The sequence below is a fragment of the Globicephala melas genome, chromosome 8 (genome assembly GCF_963455315.2).
Source record: "Globicephala melas chromosome 8, mGloMel1.2, whole genome shotgun sequence".
Lineage (NCBI taxonomy): Eukaryota > Metazoa > Chordata > Mammalia > Artiodactyla > Delphinidae > Globicephala > Globicephala melas.
The window spans coordinates 48,458,757-48,475,958 of NC_083321.1; the positions used below are offsets into that span (position 1 = coordinate 48,458,757).

Below are 17,202 nucleotides of genomic sequence, written 5' to 3' on the forward strand. Positions count from 1 at the left end.
TCTTCTTAGATATAATCCCCACTCCCAAGGCACACACACACACATGCAGTCATGCACACACACACACACATTTTGATATACTGCAGAAAGGCTTAACAAATTTTGGTTCGTTCCAAGCAACTTGCCTTAGAATGCATGCTCTGTTTTTGCTTTTCCTGGACTTGAGACTGAATCCCATGCAGTCCTCACGACTCCATCTTTCCTGTCATCTGGAGACCAGAAATAACTAAAAATTTTTGCATGTGGCACGCAAACTGGAGAATAAGAAATCCCTCATTTATTAACATCCTTTTGATCTTCATAAAATGTTCTTGTCTCTCAGCTTACGCGGGCCTCTCACTGTTGTGGCCTCTCCCATTGCGGAGCACAGGCTCCGGACGCGCAGGCTCAGCGGCCATGGCTCACAGGCCCAGCCGCTCCGCGGCATGTGGGATCTTCCCGGACTGGGGCAGGAACCCGTGTCCCCTGCATTGGCAGGCAGACTCTCAACCACTGCGCCACCAGGGAAGCCCCTACATTATATTTTGAACTAAGTCTTCAAAATATGGTGTGTATTTTATGTGTACGGCGCATCTCAATTCAGACTAGGCATGTCTGAATTGTTCAACAGCCACCGGAGCCTCTTGGCTATCATAGTGGACAGCCAGATCTTGATATTCAACTCCTTGATATTCATTCCATCCTTACAGCCCCCTCATCATAATTTCTTTTACAGTTAGCTCAAAAAGCATATAGCATCCCTCTCCCAAAGACAAAGTGCTCATGCACAAGCTGTTCATGTTTGATCATAAAGAAAAGGAGATATGGAGAAGCTAGAAGAAATCATTCTCTTCCTAAAAGTGCTTCATATTGATTATTTTCTTTTTACATTTTCCTCCCATTCTGACAGAAAAATCTGTATTGGACTGAACATTTTCCTCTTCTCTCCTGTTTTCACTTCAGTGTGTTTAGATTTTTTTTTTTCAATCACTACCTTAGATTTTTTTTTTTACTACCTTAGATTTTTAAGATCCATGAAGTTTGTAGTAAAAACTGAAGTTAGAATCTTTTTTTAAAATTGAATTTAAAGCCACCCAAATTAACATTATAATGGCTTTTAGCACTCAATCCTATATGTACTTACATAAAAAAAACAGCAATTTCTTTGCCCATGTATTGCATTTTATAAAACCTGACGACGTTACAAGAATGTAAAATTACAGGTCAATTTCTTTCATAAACAGAGATAAAAACAAAACCTAAACAACGTATGAGCAAAAACAAATCCAGTATTGCATATGAAGAATAACAGTGGTTTATTCCAGAAATCTGTGTTAGATTTAAAAATGGAAATAAATCAATGTATTCCAAGAACAGAATAAAAATGACGTGTGATTATCTTAATAATTACAGTGACAATATATGTTGAAATTCAACTTTCCACTCAGTACAAAAACTGACATCAAATTAATAGAAGAGAATTTCCTAAATTTGATTCCATACATCAAAAAAGAAAAATCTCCACCAAATGCCATGCTTAATGGTAAAATGTTGAGGGAACAGTTCTGAGCTTTCTGAGATGCTCTTCCCAGGTTATAATCTTCAAATTTGGCTCGAATAAAATTTTCCAATTCTTTCTTTTAAAAAAAAAAGGGGGAAAAATGTTGACAGCTACCCCTCACCCATCTCAAGATCTGTAATTAATCTGTCAAGGATGTTCACTGTCACCGCTGGGTTACTCAGCTCTAGCACTGAGTAAATGTTCAACAGGAAAGGAGTGAGAACACAGGAAAATTGGAGGTAAGAAAGGAGAAACTGAGATGCAGAAGAGCCTTGGAGTAGAGGGTACGGCTCAGATGGTGGGAACAGCAGAAAGTTCAAGAGCTTGGGCGGCGCAGGGTCATCGGGACTACACAGTTGCAAGGATTAAAATATGGACATAGGGTGGTAGGAAAGTAATACTTAGAGAAGGTGTAGATGGGGAAGCCGTGGTTAGTGACATTGTAAAAGGAGACCGTGCCGGCCTCATAGTCTAAGAACACCCCAATTCGGCGAGGGGGCACCATCATGGAGAGGAGCAAGGAGGTGGACGATTCCTCGTAGGCTCTGTATTCGTGCTTATGATGTAACCCAATCACCCAGTATCCACTTTGAGGCTGGTATCGGGAGTAAACATTCCGATTGTTCGCAAACTGGTTGAAAGAGAACGTAGGTCCCGTTGAATCACTGCACACCCCCAGGATCCAGTCAGTCTTCTTGGCCACGTCTACCTCCCAGTAATGCTTTCCTGAGGAGAAGTGCCGAGAGCCCAGGACACCACAGCCATAATGCTCTTCCAGATGAGACCCAGACAGCTGAGTGCCCACAAATCTCACCTGCCTCCGGTTCTTAGACAGGACGAGATTTAAATTAGCCGTGTGTGGATTCAGAGTCACATCCTCTGTGGGAGAAAGGTACAGCATCAGCAGATGAGAATGGGTATGTGGGTCTTATGACTCTGAGAAGAGGAAGCGAGGATATGGGTGGGAGGAATTGGAGCTAGGTGGTGGGGGGCTGGGTGGAAACAGCAACACCTCATACCTGAGAGTGTGTGTGTGGGTATGTTTGGCAAGGATAAGAACATGTCAGCTCAAAGAGGCCACAGTTTCTACTTACCCCAGTAGCTCTGGACATCTGTCAGCTCTGTAATGATAAAGAGTCAATCACATTATATAGAACCATCAGTCTCAGGTCTGCTATCTCTCCCTTACCTGGCTGAGAGGTGTGGAAGGGAATTCTATAAGGATGTGAACCGGCCATTTCATTCCCCCTTCAGTATGACCTGCATCTTCTTCAGCACATTGTGTCCCTCCCTCTTTGATCTCTTTCTCTGACACTATTCCCAAATACCAACCCTACCCTTCATTCTTTTTATTTCCTCTACTACCATGATCCCTCATCCAAACGCTATTCTCTGAAACTCCTCACCTCTAAACACTCGCAGCATCTTTTTCAGATCTGGGGCTCGAAACATACTCTTCAGCTTGGTGGGGAGAGCTTCTGGCTTCTTCAGGGTCCAGAGCTCACTCCTAGAGAGAACAGACATTATGAATCTTCAACACTGCTAACTTTGGGTGTCTCTAACACCTGTCTCCTTCATCTCCCAGGCCCACTGGTGAACTTCAGCACTCTTCCTTGAAGAAAATCAGCATCATTCTGCAAAGACCTCTGGCATAGGAGCCAGAAGAACTGGACTAAAAACTAGCTTCTCACCATCTGTGTACACACTGGTAAGATTTTCATTCTTTTTTTATTGGCTGTGTAGTATCTCTCTCTCTCTCTCTTTCTCTCTCTTTCATATATATATATATATATATATATATATATATATATATATATATATATATATACCACACCTTCTTTATCTATTCATCTGTTGAGGGGCACTTAGGTCGCTTCCACCTCTTGGCTATCATAAATAGTGCTGCGATGAATACTGGGGTGAATATATCTTTTGTACAGAACAGGGAATATAGCCAATATTTTATAATAACTTTAAATGGAGTATAATCTATAAAAGTATTGAATCACTGTGTTGTACATCTGCAACTAATATACTCTTGCAAATCAACTATATATACATCAATTTAAAAATAAGTTGATAGGATTTATCTTGCAAAGCCTCATTTTTGTTCCTTTGTTTGATTTGTTGTTGTTTTGTAAAATACAACAATTTTCCCTTCTTTCTCTGCATCCTAGAGACTTATAATATTAAATAAAATAATGGCTGGGAAATCCTTTGCTACCTCTAAAAAAGATACAAAATACTTAAAATGTCAGCACTCTCTTAGAGGGCCTACAGGTATCTGTGTTGACAGGCAGGACATCAGGACCTGCTGCTAGGGCTTTCAGAGTATCAGGTGAAGGGCTCCCTTAGAAGAGTCTGTGATTTAGGTCTCAAGGTCTTGCAGAGGCCTAGGGAGAAAGACCTTCAGAACAGCCTCTTAGGATTCTCGGTCTCTGGGAACATTACGCCAGTTGGAGAAAGGAAACGTCCTCACCTCCAAACTGAGAATAAAGACTTCCGAAGGGACAACAGGCTCCATGGGTCATGTGTTCGTGAGGCGCTTCAAGGTACCAGGTATGTGGGCTACTTTAGGGGTCACCTTGATGAAAGAAATTCTAGAGTAGGTGACAGAGAAGAGAACATGTTTTTGTTTCAGGGCCAAAGCCACTCTTTTCAAGACCTCGGGTCTATATTTTTACTGGAATTGAGAAAAATGGAAGACTGAGGAGAACTAGGTAGCAAGGCATGGCCTGTTCCAAAGCCAAGGGGGAAAGGGAAATTTAAGCAGCTGTCCCAAGAGCTGATTTCTGGACCTTGGAAAAAAAAGCAAATGGGAAATTTCCCTCTGATAAAGTATGTGGGCAAAGAAAATCCCTGCGTATTTTGAGGTAGCTATGAGCTACTAGAATCAGGACTGGAAGCAGGTACAGAGGTTTGTGGAAAAGGAGTTCTATCACGAGGTACATGGGGAGTCAGTGATATGGTAATCCTTGATTCTTAAGAACACTACTGTCCCAATTTGTGACCTTCTGCCACTCAAATTCTCCTACCATTGAAACCAAGTCATTCCCTTTACTTTGGGGGACCCCAAATTCTCACGAAAAGCCACTCAGGACACCACAGTCCTAAATCTTCCCTGCTTTGTGATTTTTTTTCCCTTTCCCACTGACTACAAGATAACTCTATGGGTACAGGAGTCTTTTGTCAACCCAAGGGAACCATGTCATGTTCTACACATACCTTTTCGCGACATCACTCACCTCCTAGGAAAGAAAGAGACAGGTTAAGTCAAGGGTAATAGGACTTGTCCTCTACTACAGCCTCATCCATGTCCCTCATCCCATTCTCACCACCCCATGATGACAGAGGTAGAGATGATCCAATATGGAGGCCACAAAGTAAAGATAAGAGCTGAAAGCAGACTCTCCCTGAGACCCTATGTAGGGATGTTAGGAAATGATTCAATTCATTCATTAGTACCTTTATTTTTACAACAGAGTGTGTGTGTGTGTGTGTGTGTGTGTGTGTGTGGTGGTATATATGTACCTCATCTTTTATTTGCCAGGCACTGTGCCTGCTTCTAGATGCTCTCACATGACTAAGTCCTGATTTCTGTCCTCGAGATGCTCACATTCTGGTTGCTGAGGACACAAGGGCCATAAAATGTGGTTGTTTCTCAAATTCCACCTCCCCTAACCCTCTATGCTACCTTTTCTGACTTTGTGTATTTTTCTTGATTTCAACACACACATGTGTTGATGATTCCTAAATCTGTACTTCTGCTTACATCTCTTTTATATACCCCTCACATAAGCCACGGGCACCACAAATTCAAGATATCTGAAAGAAAACTTACCTGTCCTGCAACCATGAGGTCTCGTCTGTTTTCTTCCATCTTCCTCAATGATCCCCGCATCCAGTCACCAAATGTAGACAAAGTACTGTCCTAAAAACTACCTGACATCCCATCTTAGACCAAGCCAGTGCATTTCACACCCTTACTGCTCTTTATCGTCATCACTGCCACTGCCTGCCTCATTTGAGTAGAATTGTCTCATGGCCTCCGAATTGGTCTTCCTAACTTCTGCTCTATACACCTCAATGCAGCAGAAGGAAAGGTCAATGGTTTGATCTATGTAACATAGGAATAACTATTTTCATGGTATTGGAGCTATTTTTGGTTGTATTTGACAAAAACACAACTCAAACTGGCTTGCATATGTAAAGTGGTAGAGGTGGATCCAGGATTGTATCAGTCTTAAGGCATACTTGTAATAAGGAACTCAAATGATCAAATCAGGGTGATACTTCATGCCTCTTCCTCTTAGCTTTACTCTCAGGGTTCACATTTTGAAACTTGAAAGCTGCAGGCTTGCATCCAGCTGTCAAATCTTAATGGGTAACCATGTCAAACAAACATGGAAAAGAGAAGGAGGAAGTGTCTGTGATGGGCAAGTTCTGGAAAAATTGACTGTGAGATAACACTCTAGTTAAAATGACCATTGGGCAGTCATACTAACTAGTGGGTAGAAGAGTCTAGACAGGTGCCTGGACTAGCTATTATATAAATTGATGATCCATTTGCACTTACGAAGCAATTTTTCCAGTTTGAAGAGACTTGTAAAGGGGCTAGAACAAGTGGGGGAAGGAGCAAGCATTAAGGCAACCCAACATCAAAGATGAAGAAAAAAGCAAGAAGAATAAACTGAAGCTGTGAAACCAGAAGCAGTGAATGAGGAAAATCTCCAACAGGTGGAAAATAACTACCCCATGACCCCAATACTAGGGCCCAAGTATAAGTAAAGAAATTATTATTCCACCAGGAAAGGGAGCAAGAGGAAAGCAAGAAAGCAAACAGAAAATAAGGAAGAACCTGAAGGTTCCAGAATGTCACAAGGTACATCCTGCTTCAACTTAATAGTCACACTATTCACTCTATGAAGCCAACAGCTGCTCAGATTTCAACCTCAGTTCAAATCTCTCCATCAAATCTCTTTGGATTTGACAGCTTGCACCCACCCAATCCACATACACACACAGACCAGAGCTCATAGTCTGTGCCTCAAAAATCCTGTTCAAACTTCTATTACAACATGTTCAATGATTCTGCCCTAGAGAAGAAAGTGAAGCAAAGAAAGGCTGGTAATTACATAAAAATTCTCTAAGTACTTGAGTTTGGTATGTGTTTGCCTGTGACTAGGCTGAGTGAAAAGCACCTGACCAATCCCAACACGGCATCAGAGACAACAGGTACCTAATGGCCAGTGATTCTCAACAGGGGGAGGGAGGATAAGTTCTCCCCAGGGTCATTTGGCAATGTCTGGAGGGGTTTTTGTTGTCACAGCTAGTTGGATGCTACTGGCATCTAGAGGGTAGAGGCCAGGGATGCTGCTGAACATCCTACAATGCACAGGGCAGCCCCTCACAGCAAAGAATCTTCTAGCCCAAAAGGTCAATAGTAACAAGATTGAGAAATGCTGCAGTAAAACATCCCTCGATCTTTTACATTGTATCAAATGAACTTTTGGACTATCCTTTATACATAAGAAATAAAAATGAGACATTCCTTTAGCATTTGTACTTTTAATTATCCTATGCTTTATCCATGAACTTTGAACTGTTTAATAGGGAAGAGGCACTACAGGGTCAAAGGAAATTTTTTTCTTTCTCCCACCAAGATAAGGAGTCCCACATCAGAAGGGAAGGAAAGTTAGTCTCTCTTTGCCTTGACCGTCAGACCTTGGGCTCCTTTGCGATTCCTACCTGCAGCAGCTCCGTTGTTGACCCCTGACACCGGCGCTCCAGGTCTGAGATGAGCTCTCTCAGGGACTGGCTCTGCTGCATCAGCTCACCCTCAGCTTCTGCGATGATGTTCAGCCCCTTCCTCTCCTCCTCCTCCAGCTTCTTCAGCTGCCGCTGCTCCTCTCTGTCCAGGATGCTCCTCAACTGATCAAACTGCTTCTGGATCCTGTGTCTCTCAGGTTCCATCTGATTCTTCAGGAACATGGAAGAGAAAGAGGTTGCTAGTCTGTTGAGCTGAGGGTCTCCTGTATAAGAGGTTGGGGAGGCAGGCTCTATACTGCTTTCCTGGCAGGTCTCACTGGGGGGGAATGAGCAAATGGGGGAGTAAGTCCTGTAGAACCTGCTCTCCTCTCCTATTCTCCCTTCAGCTCTTCTCAGACCATTGGCCCCAGGCTGTCTTATCTAGGCTTCTGAGATAGAGACTTTGATTCCTAGGTGGGATTTAGATTCCAAGCAGCCTCTCTGGCCTCTCAGGACTCACCATCAGCCTCCCCTTCCAGTTTTCGATATTGAGAGTGGCCTGTGCATGACCTATTTTTCCAAATTTCAGAGCTCGAAACTATAGAACAAGGTCCAGAATCAGGAATTAAGGGCTGCCAATGGCCATGGTTCCTCTCCCATGATTGTCTTCAAAAACCTAGATTCCCTTTGATATGTTCATTTTCTAACTCCCCCTTCTCTCTCCCTGGCTCTGCACCAAGAACAATACCCTTGTTTGGAAGGGCTGCAGTGAAGGACAGGCAAAGGGAAGCTCTTCTAGCTAAATCAGGGAACAGACAGAACTAGATCCCCTTTGCACTCGGCTCCCACATCCTGCCCTGATTCCCATCCCAGGACACCTTCAGAAGAATCTCTCTTACCTTCCAGGATGCCTTCTTCTCTCTGATAACAGCTGTTAGTTTCTCAGCTTCCTGCTGCTCTTGCCTCAGCTTCTTCAGAGACTCCTGGAACTTCTCCTGGAAGAAACACATCAAGTCAAGCAGGATCAAGTGTCAAATTGTTTCAGTGTGGAGACATGGAATGAATGGGGGAGAGATTATTATGCTGACCTCAGGAGATGCCTGTCCCGGAATGAAAAACTGAGAAGGTCAAAGTTATCTTTTATAAACAGGGGATAGAAACCACTGGGAATAGGCTGATTCTCTTTTCTCCAGGGGAAAGAACCTGACCATGAACCACTTTAAGTCCTTTACTCTCACTGCCAACATATCCCCTGAACTCAACCTGGCCTGCCCGCTACTGGCCCCGAGCAGCATCCTCCACTCATGCAGAACCAATCATGAGCAGCGAGAAAGAGCTACAGTCTCTGGTCTTGGCCAGAGGGGCTTTTTCTAGGTTCATCCTCTACATAAATAGGTGGACTACAAAGAAATTAGATTAGAGCATAAAGAAAAGTTAATAATCTACCAAGGAGTCTGTTCCCACCTGCCTTCCCTCCATCTGGGCTCCCACCTGGTACTCCTGGGCCACCTCTTCCATGAGGAACGTGTGGTGACCACGGTGCTCCTGGGACCTCTCGCACAGCCAGCAAATGAGCTTCCCATCCTCCTTACAGAAGAGCTGGAGTTTCTCTCCATGGTGTGCACAAAGAACCACCTTCAGCTGCTTCCCCAAGCCCAACACCACCTCCCTGAGCCTGTCCGCTATGTTGGCCAGGTGCCGATTGGGTCGCAGGTTCCCAGGCTGGTAGCTGGTCTGGCACACAGGACAGCTGCTCTCTTCTTCTTGGCCAATACCCAACTCCTTGCTATCCCCCGTGATGCAGGCTTGGCAGAAGCTGTGTCCACAGTCTATGCTCAGGGGTTCTGTCAGGAGCTCCAGGCAGATGGGGCAGGTCACTTCGTCCTGGATGTCCACCAGGACTGCTGAAGTCATTGTAGCCACTCTCCTGGCTCCTGCCTGCCCAGCCCTGACTTCTAAGGTGTTTCTTGTGTATAGAATCCTAGGTAGATGGCCAAAAAAAAGGGTTCAGGGTAAGAAATGAGGCAGACAAAGGCAGGCTGACTGTTCTGGATAAACAGGTCAAGCACCTGGGGTAACAAGAGCTTCTCATTCTAACTTCAAGCATGTTCTTTGCCCCTGCTCACATTAGACAGCAATTTGCACTCTCATTAGAGCAATGATCACGGTTTCCTTTTACTCCTACTGGATGAAGGGACAATGATGTGCTGGAGAGAAGTGGCCTTGGGTAGGGCACTGTCTGTTTAACCTTTTCTCAGCCCACCAAAACACATCCTCAATGTTCAAAGCACCAGACATGCTGCTGCCTCAGGATTTTTGCACTTGCTGTTCCTGCTGCAAGGAAGCCCCTTCACCTTGGTATCTGCATGGCTCTCTGACTTCATTCAACTCTCTCTTTACATGTTTTATCCGAAGAGTTTGCTCTGTCAAGCCTAGCTAAGGCGTGGCCACCCACACCATCACTCTCAATAGACTTACCTGCTTGATTTTCTTTCTCACCACCTAATATGGATCTTTAATTGTTTGAATATTCCCACTGGAATATAAGCTCCATGAGATCAGAGACTGCTTTTGTTCATTATTGAACTAGCTCAGTGTCCAACACACAGGTCCTCAACTTTTGATGAAGAAAACTCTAGAACCTCCTCATCCCTCCATAGATGTTTAGACCTTTCTCATGAGCTCCTTCACCTCTCTTTCACATGGTGCTGGCATTGCTCTCTAGGATCTAATCTCCAAGATCAAAAGTATCATTTATTGTGACGACACGTCTACCTTCTAACAGCTCTTTACAGAGCCCTTTCATCTCTCATGGTCACCTTCCCCAAAAAACCCAGAGAAACAAAAATGACCACAATAAGGTGATGTTATATCTTTACAATTAACACTTGTATAACCAGTTGTGATTTAGATATCATATTCCCCTGTTTTCTTTATCTCTCATAGGAAAACTCTGAATTAATAAGAGTATTTTTAGCCTCTTAATAAAGAAATAGAGACGTAAGTGACTTTATAAAATCACACATCTTATAAAATCATAGATGTGTTCTAATAAGAACCTGCTGTATAAAAAATAAATAAAATAAAATTCAAAAATTAAAAAAAAATTTTGCTTCGAGGTAGGGTCAATATACCCATTTTATAGGTAAAGAAACCTGGACATGGAGGTTGAATCAGCTCTACTGTGAACTGAGAGTGAAAGGGGTGGCCCAAAGAAAACCAAGAGACTTGTGAGAAGAGAAGGGACAGTGGGCAGGTGAAACAATGGATGTTTGCTATGTCTACTAGTTGTCCCTCAGCTACCGCCCCTGATTCATTCTGGCTGGTATTATGGTTAGGTGTTTTCATGTGTATCTACCCTCGGATTGAGAGCCCCTGAGAACTATGTATCTGGACTATTTGTTATCATTGTATCTCCTGGAGGACCCAGGACAATCCTCCGAATATAGTATATGCTCAATAAATGTTTCTTGACATTATTGTTTCATTAAACTAGTTTAAACCAGAAAAAAAAAAATGTAGAGTTGGCAAAACCTATCATGTCCAGAGTCCTAGTTCAAAGCTCTGTCCTCAAACCTCGTAACTTTAATCAAAGACGGTGGTGAAGGTGGTCAAAGTCAGGCACAGACCTGGTGCTTTGGGAGAAGAGATTTCACCAGGCCTGTCCAAAACTCTGTGCCTGTGTGTGGGGGACAGAGGGGACAGGTGGGAGAGTCGACGCCACATATGTTCTAGCGAGAGTTCACAGAAAAACGACCTGAGGCAGAGGTATGCTGGTGGAATGGTCGGGACAAAGAGGTCTTACAGCATTTGGGGAAAGTATTTCAGAATCGCTAATAGGAGAAAAGTATAAAAATGGAGGAAAAAGAGGAATGAAGTATCAATACATGTTATAACAAGATTGAGCCTTGAAAACATTATGCTAAGTGAGTGAAGTCAGATACAAAAGATTACACACTGTATAACTCCATTTACAGGAAATATCTAGAGTAGGCAAACCTATAGACATGGAAAGTAGATGAGTGGCTGTCAAGAGTTGGTGGGGGAGGGAATGGGAAATAACTGCTAATGAGTCTGGGGTCTCTTTTGGGGGTGATGAAAATATTCTGGAATAAGATAGTGGTGCTAGTTGAAAACTTTGTGATTTTTCTAAAACAATGAATTGTATACTTTTAAAGTATGAATTTTATGGTCTGTGAACTATATCTCAATTTAAAAAAAATTGTATGAGAGGAAAATAAGAGGGAGAAGCTATCTTGTGACTTCTGGTTCAGAGCTGTCCCAACCCCACAGCTTTTACACAAGGCATGCTGTGGGAGAGGATCTAAGAGTCAAGCACAGTGCTATAGTTGGTATGGGGAGATAACGGTGAATGAAATATATACTCTACGAGGAGGTGTACCATTCAGACTTCGAGCAAGAAACACATCCATTTTTGAACACATAGCAAAGACAATCATCATTAATGCAAGCAAGTATATATGCATGCAGGTATTTGTTTCAAGGAACAGTGGAAGGTAGAAAATAATCAGAGACCATCTTCTGATCGCTTTTTATGTGAGGTAATGGCTGAACTCTTTACAGGTAGTATATTGATGTAATCCAATCCCACAATAACTCTATAAGATACATTTAATAACACCTATTTTACAAATGTGAAAAGTGAACTTCTGAAAAAGGTATTCAATTACCAAAGGTCTCAGAATGAATAAGTGACAAAGTAAAGGTTATAATCTAGTTTTATGCAAATCCAAACCTCAGGTTGTTGTCTGGTCCTTAAAGGAAGAGAATGTTTCCTTTATGCCCCCCCACCCCAACCTGCAAGGGTGCTCAGGTCACAAAGTGGCTCAGCTTCTTTCTACCCACCTCCTGACTGGTGCTTGTCTCATTTTTTGGGCTGCATTGATTCAGCATAATAGTCTCCTTCTTCCTGGCATCTGAAGGCATCCTACAGCTCTTCCTAAGCTATGTGTAGGCTCCTTCTCCAGCCCTGTTCTGCTTCATTCCTGGTGGCACATCCCCAGGACTCAGGCTGCTTCCCTTGCCCTGGCAGGGTGAGGTGAGAAGAGAAGGCACTGACACTGGAGTAACACAGACACAGGTCTGAATCCTGAATTTATCTGTCTCTAGTTCTGGAACACTGGGGTAATTCCTGATCTGAGATGTGGTTTAATGTTTTGTGTATTGCTGATAACAAGTCCTCCCTTATAGCACGCTTGTGATAAATTATCTGAGCCAATGTGTAGAAAAGTCTCAATAAAAACTAGTTGTCACTACATTTATACTGTCATTGCTCTTCAATCCTTCAGTGCTCTGCCCTCTTACCATGAGGAAAAGAGCCTCTTCAGTATTTTTACCAGAAATAGGGATAGAGCAGAGTCTGGTGGATGAATAGCTCTATATAAATATCTGTATAAGAATGAATGCATCACTTTCTCACCCCCTTTCATATCTTCTTCCTTGTTTTGGACCTAGGAGAAAAATCCACCACCTCAATTCATAACAAGATTTAATAAGATGGCATTTAAGGACAATGTGAGAATGCTGGACCTTACCCAGTAGTTTCTGTGTGCCTGGCATAAATAAGGGTCAGTTAAGAAAGCTAGTAGCTTCTCTGACAAGACAACTAAAGATGCTGGAACTAACCCTAACTTTATTTTTTGTCTGGGCTGAATTAATATGTATGTCCCCACTGAAAAACATCTTATTCTCATTCTTGAAAGTTTTCAGTCATTAAATTATATTACTGTTGTCTTAAATCACATAATTTTTTTCTGAATTTTATTTTATTTGCTTTTTATACAGCAGGTTCTTAATAGTTATCTATTTTATACATATTAGTGTATATATGTCAATCTTAAATCACATAATTTTTTAAAGACATTTAAGATTACTTATTTATTTATTTTTACTATTCCAGCATTGAATTACTCATTGGAAGCCATATGCTCTGTTTGCCTAGCTGGAGTCTGGTTTGGGCCACCAAAGAAGAGCCAGCTGACAAATGCACTGCCTAGTTGGAGGCACACTACCCCTGACCCCAGCTGTGACCCTTGTGTACAGGATAGGCCACAGGGTGACTGAGAGCAGATATAATTCCACAGTGTTTCTTTGTCTGGCCCCCCCTGCAAAGGCAGATGTACACTGATGTACAGCTTGGTCAGTGTGGGCATAATTAAAGAACACAAGGTCTGTCAGCTAGGCAGCAGTAGGGAAGGGATGGGGTTAAACGAAGGTGTGCTTTGTTTCGCAGAAACTAACCACTAAGTTGCATAAAGTTCCAAACACCAGATGTTTCAAAAAGGTTACAGTGCATTCCAATCAACAAGCTATCGCAGTATAAGCAAACAACCAAGCACTTGCTTGCTTGCAGTTTTTGGCAAGCTAGAGAAACCCGTACTACATGGAAGATCATGCCTGCCCCTGCATGAACACTCATGTATCCCAGACATAAAACTTCCCTGATCCAGCTGTTCAGAAAGACAGTACTTTGAGAGCTATCTCCCTGTCTCCTTACTGGTCACAAGTAAGAAATGCTTCTACTTTAATCAAAAGTACTTGGTGTGTCCATTGGCTAAGCACCCCAAGTGACTGGACCATTGAGTCTAGTAACAGGTCCTGTAACTGTCACCAATTTTCCCCTCCTGAGTGCGTGGTAGGATAAAAAATATCAAATTGCCTCTCAGTAACAAGAAGCCCTTACAGGAGAAAGGGCCTGAGAAAGTGTCCCAGACTAAGAAAACAGTCTGTGAGATACAGCATAGATGAGCAGGGTGAGTATAGGGCATTGCTGGGGATCGAGTGAGCTGAAAACATGACCTCAATGAACATTACCAACCAAGAAAATGGATGTACTGATATATACAACAAAATAAATCTCAAAAGCACTATGCAAAGTAAAAGAAGCTAGACAGCAAGGGTAAGTTGCTGTATGATTCCATTTATACGAAATACTAAAAAAGACAAAACATTACTATTTGAGATCAGATTTGGTAAGAAAAATCTTTGAAATCAGATTTCAAAGATTTGGTAAGAAAAAATAATCTAAAACATTTCATTAATGGATTTTTTCTAAATATATTTTGGAAGCATGGAGTTAAATATATTAAAATCAATTTCATCTGTTTCTTCTAACATTTTAATAAGGCCAATAGAAAAATTCAAATTATGTATGTGGCTCTATTATATTTCTCTATTACTTTTCCATCTAATGCTCTACTTGAGATATTCAAGGCAGAGAAGGAATCTTGAACAGAAAAGATTATGTAAGAGTTGATGTCTCTTGTTAAAGAGTATAAAGTTAAGGCTGGGAAAGGGAGCGAGGGGAACAGAGTCGGCTAACATTCAGTTAGAAAGGGTTTGCGTAGCCCTGCCCACATGCCAGCAGGCGCTTGACCACTGCTACTCCTGATCGCAGCCCAGAGGACACAAGAAAAGCCAACAGAGTCCCTGACTAAGGACACATCTCAAGAGCAGTGTGGGTGGCAGAAAGATAAGTCTGGCTGTGTGAGGAGCGCAGATACCAGACCTTAAGGGGAAGAACCTTGAAGATCAAATTAGCAAATGAAAGAGGCCAAATTCATGACTAGGACCAGTTAAATCAGAAGCAGATGCCAGAAAAAGGCCGTGCGGTCTGCTAACTAGCCTCACTGGCATCCAGTGGAGCTCTTTATGCAGAATCTCTAGGCCTCACCGAGACCAATTCAGTATCTGCGCTTTAATAAGATCTCAGGTAATCTGTATGCACATTAAGGCCTCAGAAGCATTGCCTTAAACACAGGAGCCTTCTTCCCAGGTAAATGCAATTTAGGGTGCAAAATAGAAAAGGGGGAGGGTGGGTGGGGGAGGCCAAAGAATGGACTGATATGTAGATCTGAAGCATCTTTTAGAATGAAAGCTCACACAATTCGATATTAAAAGGGCTTTCAGAATAACACTAGTCCAGGCTGGGGCTCAGAATGAAAGTTAGAAATAAGATGGGTGGGACTGCCCCCGAACTGGGAGTTCTAGTGAAAACAGGGTAAAAATCTAAACACGTGGCAACTGCATGCATAAATGAGTTGAGATTGTGCTGAGGAAATAATTTTCTTTTGCCCTTTTGCAGGAAGCACTCGATAAATGTTTGAATTGGAACATACTTTAAATTTTTTTTAAAACTTCAAAAAATCACTACCTCATGCATTCAAAATTTATGATGATTCAATAACTTTTCAAATTCTTAAAATATTGTCCTGCACAGGTTTTCTACTCCCTGAGTGTTAGATAATCCATTAACTGAGTGTCTTTTTTTAGGTTAGATAATAAAATTCTAATCATTTTTTTCTGCATTTGTGATATTCCACTTGTAATTCCTAATCGTTTAAACCCTGCTGTATTTTAACTTGTTGAGATGTCAGAAGGAGTCATAGTCTCCTTTATCATAGTGCATTTGTACATATTTTATTCCCTACTCTATTCTTTCAAAAATTGTTTTGATTTTGCATTTTTTAAGGTAGGCATTGAGTTTGTCCATAATAATGACTTAATAATTTTGAGTATTTACTATTTTTTCAGGCACTCTCCTGTGTGTTTAAACTTCTGCCTCACTTAAGCCTCACCAAAACTCTATAATATAAATATTACTCTGTCCATTTTATAGGTGGAAGAGACAAGCTCAAAGAGCTCAAACAAAAGGTGGGGGGTACACAGCCAGCGTCTAAGTGTCAGAGGCAGCGTTTGAACCCAGGCACTCTGTTTGCAGCACCCATGCTCCTAACCACACATTTCTGTCTTCATTGATTGATAGATTAAATGTTGTTGCTAATCTCGCTGAGTTCATTCGCAGTGAGGATGAAAAGATAAATTATCTGTATCATGAGCTCCTAAAGGGAAGGGACCCCATTTCTTTTACCGCCCTGTCACTTCAAGTGACAGTAAGTGGCCCAGCCACAGATGGCATACATCTCCAGGTGACCGGCACACGGAGGCTCCAGATGTGAGGCTCCATGTGGTCAAAGCTCCTCTGAGCAAACCAAGGAGTTTTACATAGATTCTGAGCAACTGAGAGCGCTCACTCGTTTGGTCTTTCTTCTTGAACAACCGCGCACGGCCCTGCTACCTAAGGGGAAATGCACAGCTCTCGGGCCAGCCCGGCCTTTGCACAGACTGAATGCGGAAGGCTCGTCTCCCAGCTCCCTCTGGGAGGAGTCAGGGCCTCCCGGGGCGGGGTGGGGTGGGGGTGGGGGGCGGTAGGATAAACGGTGCTCACTTCCTGGAGCAGAAAGGCTGGAGATGGGGGGAAGGGCTGCTGACCTCTGGATCCACACCAGCCGCAGGGTCTGCCATCATTCCCTATCAAAACTTTCAGAGCTGCCTCCCCTACATCCTTCAGCTTCCAGAATCAGGGCTTCATTATCACTATCTTTACACAGGCTACTCCCAGCTCCAAAGGTGCCTCTTCTGTACTCTCTTCCTGAACTTGAGTCAACTCAAAACTGCAGAGGTCTCCCTCGCCCTGCCTCCACCCGCGAACCTCCCAACCAACCTGTAGGGCGCGTCAACCTCTGAGTACTAGTGGGGACAGCGGTGGCTGGCCAGAAAACGGATTTGCTCACCAACCTGGAATCTGTATCTTGGATCAGAGCCGAGGATTTACAGCTGCCGCAGCCTCCACCAAAGCAGAAAGGCGTAAGGGGAAAGGGGCGGGGCGAGGGGGGAGGAGATGCTGCTGATTTGTCCAGCGCGGCATTAGGTCCTGCACTCCAGGGCCCCGTCCAGGGTCAAGAGAGCTGTTCCGCTTACCTGATGAGCTGAAAATTCTGAGGCCTTGGAGAACACCTGAAGACCAGGGGTGGCACTTGTAAATTGTCTTCACTTTAGCTTTCCGACCTCATGTCAGTGTTAATAACACTGAGAATACACCTGTACCCCATATT

General features: G+C 42.9%; 1 protein-coding gene and 1 long non-coding RNA gene across 2 annotated transcripts in view; one reads left to right on the forward strand and one right to left on the reverse strand.

Moving 5' to 3' along the window:
* The window catches only part of LOC115839500 (uncharacterized), a 32,201-nt gene that overhangs the window by 14,711 nt on the left and 288 nt on the right, over nucleotides 1–17,202 (forward strand). The window contains exons 2-3 of the long non-coding RNA XR_009565045.1: nucleotides 3,126–3,248; nucleotides 16,699–16,954. This is a non-coding gene — a long non-coding RNA (uncharacterized lncRNA). The remainder of the gene's footprint in view (nucleotides 1–3,125; nucleotides 3,249–16,698; nucleotides 16,955–17,202) is intronic.
* Nucleotides 1,857–12,278, reverse strand: LOC115839495 (tripartite motif-containing protein 6). Its single transcript, XM_030831199.3, has 8 exons — nucleotides 12,155–12,278; nucleotides 8,780–9,269; nucleotides 8,188–8,283; nucleotides 7,289–7,519; nucleotides 4,766–4,788; nucleotides 2,947–3,047; nucleotides 2,635–2,661; nucleotides 1,857–2,419 (listed from the first exon to the last, which is right to left on the reverse strand). The coding sequence occupies exons 1-8, from the start codon at nucleotides 12,175–12,177 to the stop codon at nucleotides 1,857–1,859; spliced, it is 1,554 nt and encodes a 517-aa protein (XP_030687059.2). The 5' UTR covers nucleotides 12,178–12,278.